A 26,641-nucleotide genomic window follows, 5' to 3' on the forward strand; every position below is an offset into this window, starting at 1 on the left:
CAATTTGTGTAGCACTTCCAACAAGATAATTTTATTCGTGAGTGAATTCACATTATAGTGTAATACAACAAAATCTTTTAAAACTAGCTCTTTATCTAACATTGTTTCTAATACAGCTCCTACCCTAAAACATAATTTCAGTGTCTTTGTTGTGAGTGGCTTCTGCTTCCTCATTGCTATCAATTTGTGAGTTAACGTCCAGAGCTTGTTAAAGTTGTGCTTCATTCACATCTTTCCTTTTCAGTTTAACCCACTCAGTTATTTGCACATATGACATTTTTGTATGTATCTCACCTAAAACACTTTGTAACCTATGTTTGCCATTCATCCTGTTTTCCACATTGTTCCTCGAAATTAGCATACATATTTTATTGGCTAGTAACGGCTTTCCAAGACACATTTAAACAAAGTCCATACACTGTATGAAACTCTCCAACAACTCCTACATACTCTACCTAATGTAATTTCCATTAATTAATTGCACTGTTACAGGTGAATGTTTTGCTGTAAATTAGATGGTGCATCAGAAGACATAACATTGTCTGTCAACTACATGAATGGGGATCTTGTGGGCGTCTCCCCATATTGTTGTAATCCTTCCTTCTACAGAGTACTAAGTAATGCCCTATTTATTAAAGCAATAAATATTTTCTCTTCCACAATACAGAGTCCAGTCATGTTATCTTTGGGTGACTTTTTCTGTAGTCTTTTCTTCCTCCAGTCTCACAACCACAACTTGTCAAATATAGTTGGCCCTCCAGTGACTGCAGGATAGGGCTAATACAACTGATTTTAAATTCTCTACAAAAAAGATGGTTTGTGTATATTTTAATAATTCATGTCATTCTTTTACTTACCAGAACTTTAAAATTTCATTGAAATTCTTGAGCTTCGTATTTGTTCAGAAGAGTACCTTGCTGCCAAATCACTATGATCTACATAATCTTGTGTGACCATGTGACTATACTACACCTCAACTACACCACTCTATTTAAAGAGATTAGACACAGTCCATCACACATGCATCAGACTGATGGCAGGGGCCTACTGAACCAGTCCAGGTTCCGGTCCCTGCTGTAGAACTACCTCACCATCCATTAAAACTCCTTACGACGTAAATTGCGCACAAAGTAATGTCTATGTCAGAGCTTCCCATTTTTGGTATTAGGGCTGAGCAATCCATGCAGGCATCCTAATTCTCTTCCTTTTGATTGTCAGGCCCACAGGCAACAGCAACATTCTACGTATTGTCAACACACAAATGTAAGTGCTCAGAAAACTATCCTAGAATGCAGAGAGAATACTTCCTCCCTCAGGGAGAAAAGAGGGATAGGTTGTGGAACATTAGAAAGGAAAGGAAGGTCACTCAGACCCCTAGTTGACAGGGACACACCGTCTGTTTGGATGAGGGAAGATGTCAGACAGAGAAGGAGATCAAAGCCAGTACGTATGTAAACTATGAGTCATCTTATGTCGTTTCTTGACCTCCTGCATTCTCCAATGCTTCACCCTTCACTTTTGCATCCTGTAATCCTCATAGGTGGCCCCTTCTCATCCTGGTATCTGAGTGACCTGTACTCCTTTCCAACCCCATGTTACATACACATACCTTTAAAAATATTTCTTCATTTGTTATTTCATTACACCATCTCATTCAGTCCTCCTCCCCATATATTCTTAAAATTTCTTTTAGTTTGGTATCATTAATTTCATATGGAGAGCCTCATGCAAAAATCACGTGAATGTTCCCGAGCTTTTGATGTTTACCAAACTTGCTTGTATTTTCCAGGTTTTGAGTGAGAGGAAAACATGAATAATAAGTTTTCCTAGAAAATAATTAACAAATGCTTTCATTTTTTAAATTGGTCAGCAGAGTGGTTCAATCATCTGGTAACATTTGACAACAACAGGACTCAAAAATTACTTAAGGCACAGCATACATAATATAACATGCTATTATCCATAAGGCTCATATAATGTTAGTGACTAACTTTTCATTCATATCAATTGGAAAAGCTAATTACTTCTTTTAAGCAAATGACATGGGTGCATACATAGTATCTGCAACAAAAAATCAGATTGTAGCAGTGTAATATGTAACACATATGGATCACTTAAATGGACTTGTCTTGTGCTCTTTCATGTCCCAGACATCATGGCCTTCTGCATAACATCTATCACAGTAGAGATCACCATTACAGCCATGACATCTCTTTGTTGCATCTTCATTACAAATAATGCACCAAGGTAATTCTGTATCCTGAAAACAAATCAAAAGTGTTACATTTAATTACTTAGCATCTGACCAGAGTAATGCACAAATTTGAATGCCTGTCACAAATTCCTGGAAATTAGAGGTTCATTTTATTTTTAATTTCCACTATAATTTATAAATTATAGAAAATATCGAAGCTTAATATAGTCAGTATTCATAGGTGTAATGCTAATTTGTGAAATTATGAAAAAATCATTTTCATTCTCGTACAATGCTCTCTGTTCTTAGAGGAGGCCCGGAGGGGGAGGGGAGAAATTTTACTTAACATCAGTGTCAAACAACAGCAGAAATTCTCAGATGGAATAATACACAGAATAAAGGAAAGGCAACTGCTCACATATTTGACTGATATGTGGCACATAGAAATACACAACAGGACCCTGGGCTCTGTAGTTGTGTATATGAATGTGCATTTCCAATAAAAAAAGAGGAAAGCTAGTATTAAATAGTTTTCCACTGGTTGTTTCTATGTGACACATGTCAGTCAGCTATAGGTGAGTGGTTGCCTTTTCTCTATTTTATAATGCCAATATTAACACAGATAAATGTCTACACCAAGGTCTAGGTGAAGTAATCTCCAATGTATGACCAAGGAATTTAACAAAAAACACAGAAAACTTAGATCAGTTTCATTAGTCTATATGTAATTTGATGAGTGTGGTGTCGAAATTACTACTACACCTCATAAACGATGTTTTACAGATTTTTCATTATTATGACCTCTTGAATTGTGATACTCAATTTTAAGAAATAGAATGATAGCAGTTGTTCAACATGCTTGAATAACTGATAATCTATTCCTCTTCTTTTCTTCTACTTGTCACTCATTCTACTGTTCCTTGTCACTCTAAATCTTCAGCATCTCAGTTTTTTCCCCTCTTATTTCATTTAGCTTTGCATATTAGTTAGGTAACACATGATCTAGGGGTGTTGAAAGATGCATATCTGCGTTATGAGCTACAGAGCAACTGATGTTCTAGGTAACTCAAACTGGCATCCCGCTGATGCATATTTCTCATGACTTTCTGCCTCAACAATAAAAGTCACTGAGTGCTAGGGGCAATAAATTTGTCACATTACCCCCACTCCTCACTTAAAACTACAGTAAATAATAGATTTAAATATACATGCTAGAGATTTTTGTTACCTTAAGCTGCTTTTACACCTGTGCAGCTTGTTTTTAGTCATCAAGTGTCTGTGCTAGTCCCACATGTAAGTACAGCCAAATGTGTAGGTGAACACCTCTTTCTTACCATGTGCACATGTGAGATTTCAGTCACGTATAGAGAGAGGCCTGGCTTGCGTATACGGAACTTTCTTCTGGAAAGATGGCTGATTTTTCTGTAGATGGTTTGGAATGTAGATATTTTAGAAATATCCATGTGTTAAAGAAAAAGATGTATTACAAATGTTACATGAATGGTTTTCTATTCCTGACAGAGAGTAATAATACAGATATCGAAGCATTGTCACTATTTATAGGTAATAAGTACTCATAAATGGAATTTATTCCCGAATTGGAAGAGGGAGGTTCTTTTAATTATTATTACTTCTCCTTTGAAGGCATTACCTACAAACAAATCCAAGGAACGGCATTGGGCACATGCATGGTAATGTCCTATGCCAACCTATTCATGGGCCTTCTAGAGGAGTCCTTCCTAAATAGCCAGAATCCTAACCCCCCACCTGGTTCACATTCACTCATGACATCTTTGCGAGCTGAATCAAGGGTGAGGATGCCTTACCCACATTCCTCCAGAACATCAACAACTTCTCTAACATTTACTTCACCTGGTCCTATTCAACCCAGCAAGCCACCTTCACAGATGTTGACCTCCACCTCAAACATGGTTACATCAGTACCTCTGTCCATATCAGACCTACTAACCACCAGCAATGCCCCCACTTCGACAGCTGCCACCCCGTTCCATACAGCCTAGTCATCCATGGTTGTCATACCTGCAATGACGAGTGGATGCTCTCAAAATATGCCAAGGGCCTCACTGAAGCCTTCGCAGACCGTGATTATCCTCCCAACCTTGTACAAAAACAAATCTCCTGTACCTTATCTTTCCAGTCTCCAACACCTGCCAAAGTCCCACTGTCGCCACAGAGGAGCAAGGAATTCCCATCGTAACTCTGTACTACCCAGGACTGGAGCAACTTAATTACATTTTCCACTGTGGTTTTGACTATCTCTCATCGTGCCATGAAAATAAATGTCCTGCCCACTATCCTTCCCAACACTCCCACAACACAATCCCTGCTCTCAAACACTTACCTCATGGCTCATATCCCTGTAATGGACCTAGATGCAAGATCTGTCCCATACATGCTCCCAACACCACCTACTCGAGTCCGGTCACAAATATCACCTATCCCATCAAAGGAGGGCTACTTATGAAACCAGTCATGTGATCTACAAACTAAGATGCAAACACTGTGCTGCATTCTATGTGGGCATGACAACCAACAAGTTGTCTGCTATTGCTGAGCATGCTGCCAAACATGACATCCTTCATTTCAATGACTGCTTCACAGCCTGTACCATATGGATCCTTCCTACCAACACCAGCTTTTGTGAATTGCGCAAGTGGGAATTTTGACTGCAATATATCCTACATTCCTGTACCCTCCTGGCCTCAACCTTCATTAGTCATTGTCCTCATCTATCCAGCCCCTTCCCTGTTCCCATTCCAGCCCTACACAGCCCTGATTCCACCATCGCACCCAGTCCTTTTACTTCTCTCCTTTTCCACCAACCCTCCCTCCCTCCCCCACCTCTCCCCTGCCCTCCATGTAACCTCCCAACTGCACATAGTTGCCCTACCCTCTCTCCACTTCATCCCTGTGTGTTCCCCAGCAGCACTTCACTGTGCACCACCCCCTACACTACTATCCCTCTCCCTCCCCATCCCAGCCTCCTCATTACACTCACCAAGTCACCATTCCCATCATGCATTGGTGCTGCTGCTAGCAGTGTGGCTACAGTTGCCTGAGACTGCAGGTGTGTGTGTGTGTGTGTGTGTGTGTGTGGTCTGTTTCTGATGAATGCCTTACTGGCCAAAAGCTTTATTTGTGCCTATCTGAGAGTCAGGATCTCCGCTATGTGGAGAGTAGCAACTTTCCTTTTCATGTTATGCTTCACCTAGATGAGACCTTAATCTATGTTATCTATTATGTTTTATTCTGTATTGCTTCTTCTTCACTACAACAGGAAATGTATTTTTTTAAATGAATCCAAGAATATAAAAAATATTCGTGTCATGGGCTTATAATGAGAATACATCATGCGCTAAAGAAGAATTTTTGATTCTGTTTTCATGTTATTATAAAATTACTTAGGCTGGTATTAGTTCACTAATAGTTTTAAATAATGCGGTGTTACATTTTTACAATGTTTTTCATAATACTCATTAAATAAGATCTGCTCTTCATACTTTTATATTACAGTGTGCTAATATTTTGGTGACCACACTTTTAATAAAGTTTTTTTTGTTATCAGTCTTCTGACTGCTTTGATGCAGCCCACCATAAAATTATCTCCTACTCCAACCAGTTTGTCTAAAAGAAGGAATTACACCCTATGTGGTAACACACTGTTACCACAGCAATTGCCATCTGTCAGAAGTCACAAGTACGTGAGGTGCTGGAAGGTAACTTGTCTTAGGATCTGTCAATGCCAGCAAAGCTAAGGAGACAGCACCCTCATACACTACAGACAGCTGCACCTCTTATGTAGCATGCGCAGCCACTGCCCTCTGCCACCATGTGGAGATAACCATGATTTGGCTATTTAATCCCAGAGCTGAGAACACTCTTCCGTATTTTGCAATGTTGTGTGAGACTGATCATTACATGCTGCTCATAGATCTTGCATTGTTTTTGTGGAACCAACCTAGCTAAGTATGTGGGGGTGTGGTGGTTTATACATTATGTGATTGCCTGTTTACTGATGTTCTGAATTTTGTGGGAGCATGCTGTCATGCTGGGCAAGGTGTTCATGGGCCTATAATAATAAGCCTCAGGCCTTACTGGCCTACCCTTTGCCATTCCCTGCCAATGATGTCACCGCTGCTGAAAATGGACTCTCATGAAAAACACTCTGCAGTCTTCACGATGAGAGATTCTGGCTCTATTAAAGCTCTTTCCCTGCTGTAGATTTTCCCACAAATGCATCGCTTCCTAGGGACCTTAGCTCTCCTTCAGGATTCTGCACCTTTATCTTTTGATGAAATGTGCTGTTTGCTCAATTGTTGTTACTGCAACAATATGCATGTGATTTCCATGAGAATGGAGTTTCATTAGTGCAGAAAGCAATCTCACCAATCCAGTTGTACCTGGGTGGTGGGACTGCACCGGTTAAGTCAGAAGTGGCATTTTGTTATTGTTAAATCTCTGGAATCTTATGCAGATACTATGATGTGAGACGTCATTATATGGGCAGCCCTCAATAAGGAAGATCATTGGCGAGCACTGCAATTCGAGGATCTATCTTTAGCAGAAGTACTCAAGATTTTCAAGTTTCGCGTGCAAACATACACGTGCACAATTCAGACATCAACTGACAGTCACGTTCTAGCACATACTCAGAAGCAGAAGTCTTTACGGTACAGCAGACTAGGCCACCCTGTTTCCACAAATATGGCCACAGTGGAAAATTTTCCAGAAATACCTGCCCTCCTTGTTTTGTTAAACATGACTGCCTGGCTTGTCCACAGTATTGGATAATAAGTTATCTTTATCATAAGAAAGGTCATATTGCAACTGTCTGCCTAACTCAGTCCACTTTGTCATTGCCAATCGCATCTCAACCTATGGACATTAAATTTGTTAATTCTGTGTGTGATGACATTGTTACTGTCTCAAACCAACTTTTGATGGATGTGTGTCTTAATGGGACTCCCATGTACCTTCAGATGGATACATATGCAACAACCTCATTACTGAATTCCAATATTTACTTGCACCTTTTGTTCACCACCACTGTCGGCTACTCTGCACAATCTTGTTTGCTACAACCAGTTTACTGCTGTAATAACATACAAAGCACCAGTGGCATCTTTGGTTGTAGACAGTGCCTTTACAAAAAATCTTGTTGGCTGAAGACCATTTGTCCCTGTTATTTTTCCAGGCTTAGGCAACACCATGGACTACATCAGACGCATTGAAAGTAAAGCCTAAACTGTGCCCCGTTTTTTCCATGATCAACCTGTTCCATTTACACTTTACAGTTAAGTTAAGCAAGAATAAGACAGATCGACAGTCCTTGGCATGGTAGAACCCATTTCATCCAGTCAATGGACTACATCTCCAGTGATTATGATGTGATTATGAAGAAACCAATGGGCAAATTCTGTCTTTGAGGGTGACTTCAAGATGACAGTGAATACCCCGTCTGTAGTTGATATGTAACCCATTCCGCACCTAAACTCAATTTGTTTGAAGCAGGGAGCAGGCTAACCCTGGGGCTATGGAGTATTTTTAATATTTTGGAAGACGAATGGCAACTTTTAAGTAACCAGAAATAAGTTCCCTTTCTGATTTATTAAAAACTTGTGTAATACTGACTTTTAAAATCATTTTCTTGAAAGAAAACACCTGACTACATTGTACTTTTTCCTTTTGAAAGCTATGGGAGGCCATGGCTCACCTCACTGGAGATATGGATGCCCTTAGTTGGAAACCTATCTCCAGCTACAACTTGACAACTGACACCAACTTTTTGTCTTGAACTTGTGGGTTGGCCTCTGCTAACACAAATGCTTGGTTTTTAACATGGCAAGTGCACATGCTGTTTTTCAACATTACTTGGAACAGCTTACTCAACAGACTCCATGTTGTATAAATTACCTCCACAACAATGTCATTTCCGATGCTACTACTGTGGGATGCAAGTCTTAACTGCAACATACAGAAGTCAGAGTTCTTCCAGGCCTCCATTGAAAACTTGGGTACATCATCTCTCATCAGCAGATCCAGCCAACTGACAGTCACAGTGTGGGTATTGTGGACTTTCTGCAGCCATCTAATGCATGCAGAGGAACTACAGGCATTTTATAGGAGTCCAGTCCCAGACTCCTAAATTCGTCAGGAGAGACCCATGTGGGAGGCTGTGTTGGGGACATAGTTACACTCAAGAGTGCCAAGAAGACATCACTGGCAATAATATATTTATTAGGCAGTAATACAGGACTGTCTTCCAAAGTGCCGCACCTCAGCCAGGCCAGCAGAAGGCAGACATGTACTCGACTCACAGTATTGCCAGTGCAGCAAAGCATTAGGTGGTGGCTGTTAAGTACGTCACGAGGCAGCCATCAACCCCCAGATTCTGGTGGTTTCCAGCTCGTCATCTCAATCACCAAAAAGCACTTGCTGATATTGAAGATTTGCACTCAGGAATCAGGCCCCAGGTCCACCTGAAGTACTCCCTTGCAAGAAATGGCTCTCAGTCCCCATTTACGGGACAAGATCCAGCAGCATGGTGTCTGCAACAGGAACGGGATGAACATCTGCAGTTGCAGTGTTCTCCTCCCCCCCCCCCCCCCCCCCCCTCCCGAAGGCAGATGATGGACATCTTCCAGCAGACCTGGTGACCTCCATGCCCCACAGGTGCAGCCTCTGAATTTGTCCTTCCAGCCGGACGTGTGGCCCCATAGAGGATCAAAAACAGCTAGGCATCCTGAGGGTTGACCTCAATAGCCTCCTCTTTTACTGGATAGCTGCAATTGACACAAGAGCTGAGACTATGCACAGGGCAATTGACAACTGCCACTCAGCAATCAGAAGGGTGGGGTATTTATGTTCACACTTTCCAAGTGCTTTGCGACAGTGGAGGTAGCGATGAAACTGTGTGTCCTGTTTTTCCCCCTGTCTGCTCTCTTATTGACTGTAGACTTCTGCAACTTCACCTTTCAGAGGCTGTTTTCTGCTGTCTCACCACCTAAATACTTTTTGTTATGTTGTACCTATCCTGCCTTATGACACCCTGCTTTGTCACTAGTATGAAAGTATCTACCTCTCTCAGCTTCCATGATGTCATTATGCTTCGCTTGTGGACTTTGGCCCTCGGTCGTTCCCCGTGTGCGATAGCTTCCGTGTTTGCCACAACTTGCTCAGCATTTCTCCCTAACTGGCAGTCTACTGGTCATTGAAACAGGTGGTTCGGCTTCTGGGAGCTGCCACAGTAGAACTCTGACTAATTTTTAGTGTCCAACAGGGACACTATTCTGGGGCATAACAATTTTTAATCAAGACTGCATACTACCACAGGTTCTTTGTCACGGCATCTTCGGATTCCTATCCTCTAAACCAGCTGTTTACTGAAGAGGAAACTTCTGGGAAAACATTGCCTGTGACTTTTCATTATTTTGGTGGTAAAAATTAAAGGTGTGTGAAAATTATAAACATAGATACCAATAGTGAAGTAGACTTGGAAAGAATTGAGGTAGGGATTAAGATTTGTTCCAAAGTACTCAGACTTAATTTTCACATGGAAATTCTATCTCCAAACAGTTGGTGAAGTAGCTGAAAAAGTTAAGAATTCAACTAAAAAGTTATCAGAGTACTTTAACTGAGAATACAAATGAACTGAGTAGTTTGTGAAGACAAACAACACAATAAAAAATGAACTGAGTTATCAGGTAGTCAAAACAAATGTTGAACTATCAAGTTCAAATAATGTACTAAAAACTGAGCTTCAGAATAACAATGTTCACATCACAGAAATCAATGAGTTAATTCTTAGTGTCGAATCAGGAGAAAAATAGTTAAATGCTCAGATGGTCGCAGTAAAAAACAGTTTTGAAAATGTAGGAATTACTGATGTAAAACAAGCTTAGAAAAGAAGGTTTAGTTGGCCAAAACTGATTACGAATGACAAAATTTCTGCAATTAAAACAAAGGTGATTGAAGCACAAAAGAAACTTGTGTATAAGGTAGATTAATGTAAAATTAATTTATCAGCATTGGAAGGGAATGTAATCAATAATATGCACAGGAACTTGCAGAATTACAAGAATTTTGAGCAACAAAAAATTTCATTAACAACTACACTCATGCTCATAACTAAGGATAATGTTGATACGTGGTGAAACAATGCTGTGGTAGGCGGTTTGCGGGTTTAAATCACCTCGGGGTATGACCATGCGTTGCATTTTACCTGCGGTCATCACACAGTGGCACTGGCAGCAGTCCACATACGCAGAAGCGTGTTGGTGCATGTCAGAGTACGGTGCAACGAGTAAGTGTGAAGAAGTTTTCAGACATGCTAATGGTGACTGTGTGTTGAAAATGACTCAAAGAACACATATTGATGACGTTATGAGGGGTAGAATACCACAGCAACTGGAGGCTGATCAAACACAGCAGGTCGTAGCACGGGCCCGACGTATGTCACAACATGTTATCTCACAATTACGGCAACGATTCCAACAGACTGGGAACGTGTCCAGGCGCTACATTACGGGACGTCCACAGTGTACAACACCACAAGAAGACCGATATCTCAACATCAATGCCCGCAAATGGCTACAGAGTAGCAGGTAGCCTTGCTCAGGACCTTACCACAGCCATTGGAACAGCTCCCTCTGGACACACAATCTGCAGATGACTGAACAGACATGGTTTATTCGCCCGGAGACCTGCAAAGTGCATTCCACTGACCCCTGGTCAGCCCGTAAAGCCTGGTGTCAAGAACACTGTACATGGTCATTGGAACAGTCGGCCCAGGTTATGTTCACGGACGAGTCCAGGTATAGTCTGAACAGCGATTCTCGCCGGGTTTTCATCTGGCATGAGCCAGGAACCAGATACCAACCCCTTAATGTCCTTGAAAGGGATATGTATGGAGGTCGTGGTTTGATGGTGTGGGGTGGAATTATGATTGGTGCATGTACACCCCTGCATGTCTTTGACAGAGGAACTGTAACAGGTCAGGTGTATCAGAACGTCATTTTGCACCAGTATGTCCACCTTTTCAAGGTTGCAGTGGATCCCACCTTCCTCCTAATGGATGATAACGCACTGCCCCCACCGAGCTGCCACCGTGGAGGAGTATCTTGAAACAGAAGATATCAGGCAAATGGAGTAGCCTGCCTGTTCTTCAGACCTAAACCCCATACAGCACATCTGGGATGCTCTCAGTCGATGTATCGCTGCACATCTTCAAACCCCTAGGACACTTCAGGAGCTCTGACGGGCACTGGTACAAGAATGGGAGATAATACCCCAGCAGCTGCTCGACCACCTGATCCAGAGTATGCCAAGCCATTGGGTGGCCTGCGTGCATGGTGATCATATCCCATACTGATGTCGGGGTTCATGTGCAGGAAATAGTGGCATTTTGTAGCACATGTGTTTCGGGACAGTTTTCTCAACTTATCACGAATACTATGAACTTACAGATCTGCGTCATGTGTGTTCCCTATGTGCCTATGCTACTAGCGCCAGTTTTGTCTAGTGCCACATTGTGTGGCACCACATTCTACAATTATCCTTAATTTATGAGCATGTAGGCAAAAATTCCTGGAACTATTGAAACATTTGAGAATAAGTTTGCAAGCAAGTTTTTGAATGGGGAAGCACTATTATAAGCAAATCAAAATGCATGTTCAGAACTTGCTGTGAATTTTAGAAAATTTTGGTCTGAGTCAGGTGGGCAAGAATAAAAAGTGATTTTTAAATGGGCCAAACTATAGAGAGGTAAGAGGTAGCAACAAAGAAATGTGAAAAAAATCTGAGAATATTAGTATCTGTATGTAAGGTGGAATCAAAACCACAATGAGGGAAATTAAAGAAGAAGAAGTGGTAGTAATTATGGGAGAGAATCTGGGGGAGAGGTGGGGGGGGGGGGGGGGGGGTGGTTGAAGGGATTTTAACTGAAATGAAAGGGACAGAAATAGAAACAGACAATTTGATCATGGGAAGGGAGTAACAGATTAAAAGATAATAGGAGACCAGATAATGGAGGAAATACTTGGAGAATAGACTGTAATTTTGATGAAAAGTTTTGGAAAGTAATAATGATAGTGTAAAAGATAATAACAATTACAGTTATGAGTATAGTGAAGAATTTGAAGGAAAGAAGTTTTGAGTTTAACATCCTGTTGGCAATGCAGTCATTAGAGACAGAGCATAAGTTCGTATTATACAAGGATGCATATCTCGTCATTTGATAGTTCACAAATGAATGCATATTTTAATACTTAATTGTGCATGGGATTACTCACTTTAGTTATTATACAAGACCGTAAATAGATTTTACACAAAAGGAGGCAAACAAAAACGACTTGGCTTCTGGTAATGTTACTGATGAAAGGTCATTGATATACACAATAAAAAATAAGGGCCCTAAAACAGAACCTTGTGGGACCCCAAATGTAATTAGTTCCCAGTTGGATGATGCCTGATAGCTTGATACATGTCTCTTTCCTAATAACACCCTTTGTTTCCTGCCAGAGATATAAGATTTGAACCATTTTGCAGCATTTCTTGTTACACTATAATATTCCAATTTACTTAAAAGGATACTGTGATTTACAAAGTCAAATGCCTTTGACAGATCACAAAATATACCAGTTGCCTTCAATTTTTTGTCTAATGACTTGAGCACATTTTCACTGCAAGTGTAGATAGCCTTCTCAATATCAGAACCCTTTAGAAATCCGAACTGTGACTTTGACAGCTTGTTATTTGAGATAAGATGGTTACAAAGCTGATTGTACATTACTTTTCCTAAAATTTTTGAAAATGCTCGCAAAAGTGAAATTGGATGGAAATTTGATGCTATTTAATTATCTCCCTTCTTAAACAGTGGCTTAACTTCAGCATATTTCAACCATTCAGGAAATATTCCACTGATAAATGACTGGTTACACAGATAGCTTAACGTTACTTAACTCAGAATCACATTCTTTAATTAACTTTTTTGATATTTTATCAATACCCACTAGATGTTTTTGATTTTAAAGATTTTATGATGGATATTATTTCTGCTGGGGTACTGAGGTTCAAATTCATATTATGGAAGTTGTTTGTTCACTAATTTTCTAGCAGTAAGAACACAAGCAAATTAATGAGACACCTGTATTAAATAGTGTTAGCAATTTTGGTAAAATTGAGGAACGTATTGAAAATTTGAGTCTCCACTGGGTGCATTCTCATCTTTGCCTAGTTATGCAGAGTACTTCTGCATGTTGCTAGGGGGAGTGAGTGGACAAAGTACTGGAAGGTGCAGAGTCAGTTGAACTGGGCTGCTTCGGTAGTGTAACTTCTAAGGCTATTTGTCGATGAAGTATTTTTATGTTATATTTGTTATACTGTACAACTTTGATCAACTCTAAGGTTGGAACACTGCAATTCGTTGGTTTATTGGAGGTGGTGTGCTCTTGCCTTCCTCTGACCTTTGTATAAACTTCGTTACAGGAGACCTATTGTTTAATATGTACTCTGTAACACAGTTTAACTTAACTTGTCTTTTTTCCATTGTTAGAGGTGAAAGAAGTGAAACACGGCAGAAAAAAAGATTTGGCACCAAGGGTGTTTGAACCCGAAACCTTAAGCTTCATATGCCTTCAGTTGTGTATGCTGGAACTTACCTACTTAGCTATGAAGACATACTGTTCCAAAATGCACTGAGCCACAATGCTTCTTACATTGTTTATAAACAACACAGTTAGTGTTTTAGAAATAAAAAGAGAAACTGCAGTGGTATTCTATGTTATTCATTGGGTTATAAATAAGTATTTGAATCCACAAAGAGTACTTATCCCTTTATCTGTGAATAATTTATTCATGAATAAATTTTTTCAAATTATCTAATGTAATTGACTTTAGAAAATGTCATATTTAATACACTTTTGCCACAAATACAAGTTGTGATACTGATAAAATTTCAAGTGACTGAAATGTATCAGGACCAAGATATACTACCATACCCCAAATTAAAGATTTAACATAAGACCTAGCACAGAAAACTGCAGGTGGCCAACACGGATTTGCAAAAGTGGTTCACTTACTTCTAGCACTGGTTGAAACTTTTTCTTGCAATCAACATATGACTGTGTCTTTGATATTAGTGGACAACAAATACACATGATATCAAACTCCATGATATTATGTTTTATGAATGGTCATAAATTGTGAGGCATTTCATATACACTCTTAAGAAAGCAAATTGAAAGTGAGCTTCATAACTGTTGGATGTATATGCCATCGAAGTGTCAAATGCCCAAAATTTACTGGAAATGCTGGTATAATTACTAGTGGTATTGATACTGCTGACAATATAGGTTCACTCTGCTATTTATTTCAGCAAATCGCTCTACTGTTTCTGTAAAATCTTTAACTGTCCTTGAATTTGCTGTTGCTTATGCTGTGGAATCATCTGTTGCTGCCACAAGTAAATAAACTTTGCATCTATGATGCATGAATACCATGCAAGGTTTTGAGTTACTTGTTGTCATGGCCCAACACTAATCAAGCAGGTCACTGCCATAAACCACATATTGTGTTGAAATCAAGATTGATGCTAAGTTAATGGCTGAAAATGCATCCAAGACATATTGTCATGACTGCAAGTAATGAGAGCTCATATCAGTATCAGTGAACAAGCCAGAATCACCTCAAACAAATATAAACTATCATACATAGTTGCAAATCAAAGTCCAGGTCCAGAAAGGGAGATACCAGTTATATTTAGATATCAGCATTTTAAAAAAGTTTCAAAAATTTCACTGTCAATCTACCTGTCAGGAGGTATTTATTTCCTGTGACAGCCCGACAGTCATTCCCATGTGACATTTTTGCTATAATCTTTTGATTCTCTGCAGCCAAGAATGGAATTCTTCTGTAATTTCCTGTCACTTTCATATTTTCTGCTGGGTTATCAGTGTATATGCATCTACCTCTAGCAATTCTACAGAACAAAGGTATCTTATAGTGTAACAATGTATACAATTCATAAATATCTTTGATTTATACCTTTGGCTAATATTGATGAAACATGACTAAATTCTTCAAAAGGAATACTATAACATTGTTTTAACTTTTAGTCCATTTCCATACCCTAACAACCACCACTTTTTGCACTTTCTTTGTTGCTTTCATCATTTGAATAATGGCCAGTCTTGTAAACATATAAAGTAATATCTCTACAATCATCTGAAATATGACTAAATTCAGAAACTTAGTGTATGGCATTTTTTATGAAACTTCTAATTGCCTCTAATTCCACTCAAAGCCATTTTGCAACTGAACAACTTCACATTCAGACAATTCTATAACTCCACACAGAAAATACACAGCAGAAAACAATATTCTTGGACTATGTGCCAATGTAAATGCCAGATTCATCTGTTATACATCACCACATTGAGTCGTAGATATTCTACAAATATTTCATTCATATAGCTTTTATGTTTGCTTGAATACAAACCATATCTTCTCCAAACTGCGTGTTCCGAGTCCCTGTTTCTGATGATTCCACTGATGGCAGAGACACTTCGTCCACTGCCTGTATAAAGAACACAGAAACTCATTTCAGTCTCACACTTTAGAGTTCATTAACATTTTTCTCTCACCAAAATTTGTTAACCTTTAAAGAACACAGGACATAAAATGGATACTAATGCATTTCAGCTTTTCACAGGTTGTTATGAAAATCTCAAAATATTCTAACTTTCTGTAACTATTCTACAGCACATTGAAGATCCAGGTGAATGCATTTATGTAATTGGTTATTGTTTATTCCACGAAAAGCATTTTCTTGGCACTAGAGAAATTGGGTAGACATGTCACTATACACCCAACTCTGCAACCATGAGCACTGTGAATAACACATGCTTTATTTTAATGCCATAACAGGTTTTGGGCTATCACACCCATCTTCAGACAGCTGATGTTCTGATTACAATGATGATTTCCACATTACTTTCCTGGGCTGTTCACACAAATTAAACTTAACATGGACCTCCAACAGTCATAAATATGAATAAGACTATCCTCACTTCAATAGAAAACCACCTGCACTACATAACATCCTAACAACTATTGTAGAAGAGTAGGAACAGAGACCAAATCCAACACACTAACAGAAACTCAGAGTAACTGAATAACAAATACTTTTAAAATGAAATCTTCACTCTGCAGCAGAGTGTGCGCTGATATGAAACTTTCTGGCAGATTAAAACTATGTGCCGGACCGAGACTCGAACTCTGGACCAAGCTTGGGTAGCTCAGTTGGTAGAGCACTTGCCCGCGAAAGGCAAAGGTCCCGAGTTTGAGTCTCGGTCCGGCACAGAGTTTTAAATATTTTTAATTTTATCATTTCCTAAAACATGCTATCATTATAACTTGTATATATAGTTATATTAATCTTGCATTTCTTTTTTTCCTTGCCCTAATTAGCTTTGTACCTGTATCACATCAAAAATGATGCACAACAGTGCAAATGTCGACAGTATGCCCTGTGTGTCTTGTTTTCATTCACTCGCAGTATCTGCTGATGACAACAGTAATGCCCTCTCAGCCTGCCCTGAAGTTTATGTTCAGTACTGTTTGATTTTGTCTAGATTTTGGCTTTCCAGCTGTGTTAGTTGTGCATTAACAGTGATATAGAGCAGTGCTATGGATATGTTTACTGATGAAGAGTTGGCCAATATGCACCTAGTATGCAGTGGAACATCTGCACCATTATGCTGTGCTAAGCAGTTCCCGCAACAATGGCCGCCACGTCACAGTACTTTCGCATCTGCACATAGCTACCTACAAGAAACTTGCATCTTCCATGCCAGAATGAAAGATACTGGCTGTATAATATATGCTAGAACATCTGATATGGAAGAATATGTCTTACACACAATTAGTAATACTCCTGCCTATAGTAGTCAGCATACTGCATGACGTCTGAATAGAAGTTTATCTATGGTTTTGAAAGTCTTACATGAACAAATAATTGCACCCCTATCACCAACAGAATGTGCAGTTATAGCAGTCAGCGAACTACTTATTTCAAATGGCATTTGCACATTGGTTCCTGCAGGGGGGTAAATCCTAATTTTACAGCTTTAATTTTCTTTACAAATGAACCATTTTTACACGAGAGGGCATGTTCCACAGTAGGATATCACCATGTATGAGATGACAAAAATCCGCATATACCAGTCTGTCATTCCTATCAACAGAGTTTGCCATGAATGTATGGGCTGAGTACTGTCAACTATTTTATGATTGGACCTTTTCTATTTGCTAATACACTAAATGGTGTCGTGTTCAAAAGATTCCTTCCACAGTTCCTAGAAGATGCGGCACAGAGAATTCATCAGCTCAAGTGGTTTCAACATAACAGGGAGCCAGCACACTTTGCTCTCAATGTTGAAACCACATTCAAATAGAGTACATTGAAGACAATAGATTGGTTGGGGGTCTCCTGTTCCATGGCCAGCTCAGCACCAAACAAGACATTAACGGACTACTACTTTTGAACACATGTAAAGAGCCTAAATTATAAGACTCTGGTCTATACTCGCACGGATCTAGTTGCCAAGATTATCGCAGGTGGGGAAGTAGTATGCCAAACACCAGTGAATACACAGTATGCAATTTGATGCCATTACAGTGTTTCGTTCCAATTTCATTTCACATGTGTGAAGCTTAAATTCATACGAAGAATGTTATGAAGAGTTTGTGTGCCACAAAGGTTTATTTATAATATGTATGTGGTTTGCACTGCAACAGCTTATACATACACTGTCCTGAAAAACCATAAGGCCCACAGGAAGACAGCACCCTTCACTGGGACATAAGTAAATGAATACAACTGTTTTGCTTTATACTTTTAAATAAATCAGGCACATTAGCACATTTTTACTATCAGAACAACTTCTAAAATGGTGCTAAGTATTCGGATAGTCTTGTGTAGAGCAGGAGCGGAGGAAATGCTGGTGACTAAAACATCAAAGTAACCAGAAACGTTAGCTATCTAAAGGTGAGCATTATAGCCTGAAATTGGTTATGGCTCTGAAATAAAGCATTTGAACAGTATTTGTGGCCAATTGCATTATTGTCCAATAATTATTAACAGCCTAGGGATTAACAAGATCTTGCACGAATAGAGTAACATTGAACATTGAGAAAATTCAATTATACAAGGTCAGTCATAACATACGAGATGAATTAGGACACAAAATATCTGAAATAATTTTAATACATGTTCTGTTTGCTGCAAACACTACTATAACGATATCCATGTGGCTATGGCTGCAGACAAATAATTTTATCATAAGAGTGGCCATCCCCAAAATGTGGCCATCAAGGCCATTCAGTTGCAAAGTGTGCCCCACATCATATACATTTTTGTGTCATTAGTGTCTTGACTTGTTTGATGTGATTCATCAAAACTTGCTTTCCTTTGTCAACCTGTTCATCTCAGAATACCACTCATTTATTTGTTGAATATATTCTAGCCTCCGTCTTCCTTTGTACTATCACATAAATTATTCCCTGATTTCTTAACAAACATCCTAACATCCTGCTCCACTTAAAAATCTCTTCTTTTCCAGTTTTCCAATGGTACTGGGAAGGAAGAGATTTTGAAGTGGAGCCCTTCGATACATTGCTGCACTCCAGACTTAGATATTTCTTCTTCAAATTAGGGCCTTTGTTGTTAATGAGGGACATTCCCTTTTCCTGTGCTCATCTGCTTATTAGATCCTCCTTGCTTCATGTGTCATGATTACTTTGCTTCCCAGACAGCTGAAATTCTTCACTTTTTTTTCCAATGTGGCCAGTTTCGATGTTAAGCTTTTTGCTGATCTCATTTCCGCTACTTCTCTTTACTTTTTTCTTTCTTTGCTTTGCTCTCAGTCCATATTGTGTGGTCATTAGACTATTTATTCCACTCACCAGGTCTTGTAACTCATTTTCACTATCAATGAAGACACTAAAGTCATCAGTGAATCTTATTGTTAACATGCTTTGAACCTGAATTTTAATCTCACTAATGAACCTTTCTTTCCTTTCTGTAATTATTTTTTTAGTGCACAAGTTGAGCAGTAGGACATAAATACTGGAGCCCTGTCCAAAGCCCTTTTTATTTCGTGCACATGGTGCTTAGTCTTCCATTCTTATTCCCCCCCACCACCACCGAGTTGTTTATCATGCATGTTGTACAATCCCCATCTTTCTCTCTCATCATCCAGTACTTTATACTGGATGACAAATCTTATGAAGATATTTTGATTTTTTTAAGTGTTGCCTTCATTATGAAGCTCAGTACTGTCTTTACTTTTCTTACATTTACACGCAGTTTTTTTTGAAATTTCCCTGAATTTCTCCACCCTTTAATGTGTTTTGGTGGCAACACAACTACCTAACCTTTGTACTCATCGTTGTTCACAAACCTAAGTTCAGCACAGGATCAACATAGCTCATCTCAAACCAACACTTTTTCGACTTTTTTCACACCTTTATCTCTCCCTATATATATATAAATTTTCATTTTAGCCTCACGTTACCCTTTCCACCTTTAAATCCTTACCCTCTTTCCTGATGAAGCAACCGTTGGTTGCGAAAGCTTGAAATTCAGTGTGTGTGTTATAATAAAAAAACACACACTATATATATATCCCTGCTGGAGAGCACATTCAGAGTCTGATCCAGTCCCGGAAAGTATCCTGTCACAAGTGGGGAACTTTTGTGGTTCTTCTGGGGAGGTTCTGGGTTTACGACTTCCTCAAATCCTGCCCTGAAATGAGATCCATCCTTCATGAAATCCTCACCACTCCACCAAGAGTGTCTTTCCACCGTCCACCTAACCTTCGTAACCTCTTAGTTCATCCCTATGAAATCCCCAAACCACCTTCCCTACCCTCTGGCTCCTACCCTTGTAACTGCCCCCGGTGTAAAACCTGCCCCATGCACCCTCCCACCACCACCTACTCCAGTCCTGTAACCTGGAAGGTGTACACGATCAAAGCCAGAGCCACGTGTGGTAGCACCCACGTGATTTACCAACTGACCTGCCTACACTGTGAAGCTTTCTATGTGGGAATGACCAGCAACAAACTGTCCATTCACATGAATGGACACAGGCAGACAGTGTTTGTTGGTAATGAGGATCACCGTGTGGCTAAACATGCCTTGGTGCATGGCCAGCACATCTTGGCACAGTGTTACACCGTCCGAGGTATCTGGATATTTCCCACTAACACCAACCTGTCAGAACTCGGGAGATGGGAACTTGCCCTTCAGTATATCCTCTCTTCTCGTTATCCACCAGGCCTCAATCTCCGCTAATGTCAAGTTGCCGCCACTCATACCTCACCTGTCATTCAAAATCATCTTTGCCTCTGCACTTCCGCCTCTACTGACATCTCTGCCCAAACTCATTGCCTTTAAATATGTCTGCTTGTGTCTGTATATATATATATATATATATATATATATATATATATATGTGTGTGTGTGTGTGTGTGTGTGTGTGTGTGCGCGTGCCGTGTGCGTGTGCCGTGTGCGAGTATATACCTATCCTTTTTTCCCCCTAAGGTAAGTCTTTCCGCTCCCGGGATTGGAATGACTCCTTACCCTCTCCCTGAAAACCCACATCCTTTCGTCTTTCCCTCTCCTTCCCTCTTTCCTGAAGAAGCAACCATCGGTTGTAAAAGCTAGAAATTTTGTGTGTGTGTGTGTTTGTGTGTTATTTTATTGTGCCTGTCTACCGGCACTTTCCCACTTGGTAAGTCTTGGAATCTTTGTTTTTAATATACTTTTCCCATGTGGAAGTTTCTTTCTATATATAACACACACATACACACACACCTGTCCGTGGCCATTTTTACCATGAAGTGCCGGCAGCCGAGTGCTTAGCGTTCAAGCCTGATAATCGCTGTGTAGCTGGATCAAGTTCCACTAGTCAGTTTTTTTTTTTTTGACACAGTCATTTTCTTTACTATTTATATTACAATTGATGTAATGGGAAAATCACATGAACTTGTATTAAATTTACAATGTTATTGAGCAGTCTACAAATTATTATTATCACAAATAATATAATATTCGTAACTACCGACTATTAAATGACCAAACCCATAAAATGATACTGAAAATGTATGCTTGTCCGTGTCTTCAAAATTGTTCATATTTAATCGAAAGAGAACGAGAAATTACTTCTCGTGAAGACGCTATTAAAATACACTCAATACTGTATGACCAATGATCATTTTGTTGTCCTAATGGAGTACTATGAGCGTAAATCTGCATTCGAAGCGTTGTGGCCTCCCCTTGTAATTATTCCCTATGATTGCATTTTTTGAAAAAAAAAAAAAAAAAAAAAAAGTTTTAGGCTGACCAATTTATAAATTTCATCATTTCTTTTTTCATTTGTTTTATGATAGCATCCAGTAATTTCTTTTTTCGATTACAGAATCCAACAACATATGTACAATGTGCAATATATCACTTGTAATTTTTTCAACATTAAGCAGTATGACCAAACAAAAAATTTTTGTGAGCTGTTCAAACATGATTTTAACAAATTAGTCACAATAATACTGAACATTTACTTATATTTTGAAATGGAGAAGATAGTTGCCTAGGTAACATGAAATATTTTCAATTCAAAAGCAAGTAAGTATGCGTAAAAGATTTTAATGACACAAATTAGTCCATAGTAGGCAAGGGTACCCATACGGTAGGTTTTTTTTTTTTGGGGGGGGGGCTATAACTGGGGGGGTATGGAGTGTTTTTAATATTATAGAAGATGATTGGGGACTTGTCATATAAATATTTCAGTTCTGACACTGTTAAAAACCTCGGTAGCTGACTGCACTATATTTTTTCCATTACCTGAGAATTAGGGTAAAGTGGGGGTGGGGCAGCTGTTTGTTTTTGATAGATAAATCATGAAACGTCTTTAACATTGCAAGCCTTTTCTCTTTCCCAACTCAGTGGTGTCATTAAAAATTGTTACCCACAGTTTCCTCAAACATATTTTTCTTCTAGAGAGTTACCATTGTAGTTAGTGTACCATATTCTTTTAATAGCTGTACCCTTAATAATATTTATCTCATAAAAACTTTTTCCATATTTTGTATCTTTTTGTGCAACTATTTTTTCGTCATACATTTTGATTTCACAACACAGAAAAAACATGGAAAGCCTAAAAAGCAAAATCCAACAAGTGTAATCTACAGTGGAGTGCACATGCATGTTCCCACACACAATGTTAAGAGAAATGAAGTCATTTACTAATGTCTTACATTTTATGTATGTATTATTCTACTCAGTCAAAAACGTGTAAATACTTTCTTCACAAAGTGGCCTACAATCATGGGGAAAAAATGAAAATAATTTTTAAATTGTGAAATATTGGAAATCCTATAACTAGGGCACCACATGTATGCTTGTAGAACCCATGATGATTCCCACAGAGAATATGTTCAGTCTCCAGAAATGCCATAATATGTGAGCATAAAATGTGTTCCAAAATTCAAACAGGTAGCCGTCTACAATATAGACCAACAGATTCACATGTGTGTTCAACTAACCTCCTTCGGACTGGGAATGAACAACACATTCCTAAAGACAAACTGATTGTCATCGCGCAAATTCTCAGTTTCCTTTACTAATCTTCTGAATATTATTCTTTACAGCAACTTGGGTGCATGAGCTGTCAAGCTGATGGCACAATAATTCTCGCATTTATCTGCCTTAGGTATCTTCAGGATTTTATAGATGAGGATGATGATGATGGACTAAAAGTCCAACTGTGTGTGTGTGTGTGTGTGTGTGTGTGTGTGTGTGTGTGTGTGTGTGTGTGTGTGTGTCGTCTCACAGACACTATAACTTTAGTAATCATTTGCTGGCTCTTCCCTGAATGATTTTAGAACTTCCAAAGGACTTTATCAAACCCTTCTACTTTGTTTGTTAACAAGTCTTTCAAAGCTCTGTCAAAATCTGATGTTAATAACAGATCAATGATTTCTTCCAAACGGGGGCACCCACTAGTTCAATCATCACTTATCTGACAGTTTCTCCCCTGATACAGGCCACCAACATGCTCTTACTACCTATTTGGTCTCTCCTCCGCATTTAACACTGGCATTTCTTTTGCACTCTTAATGTTATTTTTATTTTTCCAATTTCCCTCTGATAACTGTTTTCCTTTCAATTTCCTCACATTTTTCTTGCAGTCATTTCACTTCAGCATGCCTGCATGTCATACTGATTTGATTTTAAAGTGGTTTTTTTTTAATATTTTTTTTATTGCAGTATTCCTTTCTATTCCTGAACTTATTTTATTTTCTTCTTTCATTGATCGAATGAAGTTTTCGTTCTGTTAACCATGGTTCCTTTGCAGTCACCTTTCTTGTACCTATATCTGTCAGTCCAATTACAGTGACTGCCTTTCTTAAATACGTCCCTTTCCCTTCAAACGAACTGCTTACTGTAGCATTCATTATCACAGATTCTGCTGCCTCACGTAACTTTATATACACATCACCTTTCTTCAATACTTCAATGTCCCACATCACAACAACATAATTCTTCTCAGTTATTTTGTTAAACTTCAGCCTAGTCTTCATCATCATTAAATTTTGGTCCACTTCTTTACCCACAGCTATGGTTTACAATCCAATATCATATTTTGGAATGTCTGCCACACCATTATGCAACCCAGCTGATATCTTTGTGTCTCTCTAGGCCTTTTCCAGGTTTACCTCCACCTCCTCTTGTGATTCTTGAACAGTGTATGTCCTACTACAATCAAATTCACTGCAGTCCTGAAACAGTTTTTTACATCTCTCATTACTACTATCAAGCCTGTATTCTCCCACATCTCTGTCTTCTGTCCCTTCCCCTACAGTAGTGTTCCAATCTTCAATGATTATTACATTTTCAACTCCCTTAAAATTATGGCTATGAGTTCAGTGTCAGCACTATCTCTCTCTCTCTCTCTCTCTCTCTCTCTCTCTCTCTCTCTCTCTCTCTTCCTCCCTCCCCCCCCCCCCCCTCCCACCTCATCTGGTGTTGGCATGTTTGCCTAGATCATTGTTGTTGGTGTTGATGTTGATTATCTGTCAATTCTGATGTGAATAAATCTATCACTGCATTGTTTCCAGCAACTCACTCTTTACACCACCTCTCTGTTGCTATATCCTGTGTCTATAACTACTTGGCTGATACTACTGCATTGCTTGGCTACAGGTCCACTGCCAGCATCTCATCATGGTCTGGTGAACATCACGTGTAAACAAATACATTGGCCCACATACACATGCTAGCTTACAAAACCTTGAGGCAGCAGCATCCCACTCTGGCACCTGTGTCACTGGTAGCAGTGCTAAAATTGCACAACTATTTTGCCTATACCGATCACGTGTCTGCCAGGGCATGAAGCAAGTAACTGGCCCCAGAGGATCCAGTTCCAACTGAAGCTCCAGTACCAGATAATCAACATAGAAGCACCATTGGCAGCCAAGCAGCTGTCACGAAAACCATCATTCTCTTCTGGCCACTGCCTCTTTGGACTTTGTTTTTCAGGGCCACTATACAGCCTGGTTGAACTTAGAATCTGAGTGAAAATTCAGTAGTTACCATCATTGATTTACACCTTGCAGGACTTTGACTATTAGTGTTAATCAATCATATTTTGTGAAATTTTTGAACAGCAACTTTCAAATATCCTTGTAGAACTTATTCAGGATCTATTTACTTTGGAAATCTTTCAGCTTTGTTAACAGACATTAATTATTTTATTGTACACTCAGCATTCTAATAGAAGTGTTGGCTGTACACTACTGCCTGGGAATCTTAATTATCTTGCGTGGTTTTGCTTTGGTCAGCACATCTATTCATAATGAATCCTAACCCCCCCCCCCTTTTTCCTATTTTCTGCTGTTGTTGTTGTTGTTGTTGTTGTTGTTGTTTCACTACATTCATTTTACCATGTTTTTCCATTTCACTTCATTTCTCCTCTTACAGCTAGAGTTACTCTTATTTCCATTTTCAGATTTTCTAACTTACTTCTGACATTCCATGCTTCGACTCTTAGGATATAAATGTTTTGCCGGAGTTTGAATCCTTTTCACATGGTCATCTCCCCTTAAAAGAAAAAGTTTATAACTAGCTAAATAATAGGGTTCTTTGAGCCAGAGCATGGAATATCAGACATCTGTACATTATACAGAAGCTTGAAAAATCTGAAAAAGGTAGTGAAAGCTCAATATCAATCTAGTCGGAAGTGTAGCAAAGAGAAATGGAAAGACAATAATACGGCTGAAATTAGCAGCTGCTCCACAATTCTTGCCATCTGTGTTTCATCCCCCTACCCCATAGCTTCCCCAAAATTAGCTTTTCTGGATTGTAGAAGATAGAAATTGCTCCTGTCTGAAGTGTTAGCCAAGGCTTGGCAGGCACTTACGTAAAAAGAAACAAAACAGCAGAAAGAAACTAAAACAACAGAACTTTGCATCACATACCCTTTTAATAACTTTTTCAGTAATTTCTTCATCATCAGAACTACTTCCATCGATGGACATCTTCTTTTTAACACTTAAATTCTTCATCCTGAAAACATTAATGGATAAAAGGCACATATTCCATCTACGCATAAATAAAATTACACCTATAGCTAAAAGTATAGTTTATTAATGTCTGTACGATTCATTTGTTTAAAATATTTTAAGAGAAAATATGTTTATACATTTCACTCTTATCTTGATACGTTTATACAAAGTGAAATAAAACTGGAGAATGCTGTACATTACAATATTTCAAGTCATTCTACATTTGGAATTGTCACTGTGTGAATTAGTCTGTAGTAGGGAAAGATAAAACAACTCTTTAAAACTCAAAAAAAATTGCAGTTTTCATGCTTTAATGTTATTTAACGTCACTTTCACCTGGTAGGTACTCTACACACTCTCCTGGATGGCCTAGTAATAGGTTCTTAGATATAGGTAAGTCAGAATTTTAAGTATTTCTTTTCTGTATGTGATTACAATAAGCATGAAACACGACATGTGATTCTTAATTCTTCATACTGCTTCCTTTGGTATACGTTTTTATTTTCCATATCTTCCTCTACTGTCTTCATGAGAAAATCTGCTACGATTACTAGATACATCTCTTTTAAAAATGACTCAAACAGGTTTTACCGCCCAGCCAAGCCAAGTACATGGTGCTGGGTGGGAGGCTCAGCTGTGGCAGGCAACAGCCACACAGCATCAGACGTGAGGCTCTGCTGAGGCTGCCGGTGGCTGCACAGTAGTCATTATGTTGAGGTAAAAGCTAGTGTGTTGAGCTATATTATCTGGCACACTTTGACTGTTTCCAAACTAGATTTCTGTAACAATTTTTTTCTTGAAA

General features: G+C 39.0%; 1 protein-coding gene across 3 annotated transcripts in view; it reads right to left on the reverse strand.

Moving 5' to 3' along the window:
* Window positions 1-1,834: 1,834 nt before the first annotated feature.
* The window catches only part of LOC126268238 (abscission/NoCut checkpoint regulator), a 131,228-nt gene continuing 106,421 nt past the window's right edge, over window positions 1,835-26,641 (reverse strand). For all 3 annotated transcript variants that reach the window (XM_049973893.1, XM_049973894.1, XM_049973892.1), the window contains 3 exons: window positions 25,753-25,840; window positions 15,711-15,788; window positions 1,835-2,260 (listed from right to left, as the gene is read on the reverse strand). In XM_049973893.1, the coding sequence (XP_049829850.1) occupies window positions 2,111-2,260; window positions 15,711-15,788; window positions 25,753-25,840 (316 nt within the window). In that variant the 3' untranslated portion in view covers window positions 1,835-2,110. The remainder of the gene's footprint in view (window positions 2,261-15,710; window positions 15,789-25,752; window positions 25,841-26,641) is intronic.

Source organism: Schistocerca gregaria, chromosome 4 (genome assembly GCF_023897955.1).
Source record: "Schistocerca gregaria isolate iqSchGreg1 chromosome 4, iqSchGreg1.2, whole genome shotgun sequence".
NCBI lineage: Eukaryota > Metazoa > Arthropoda > Insecta > Orthoptera > Acrididae > Schistocerca > Schistocerca gregaria.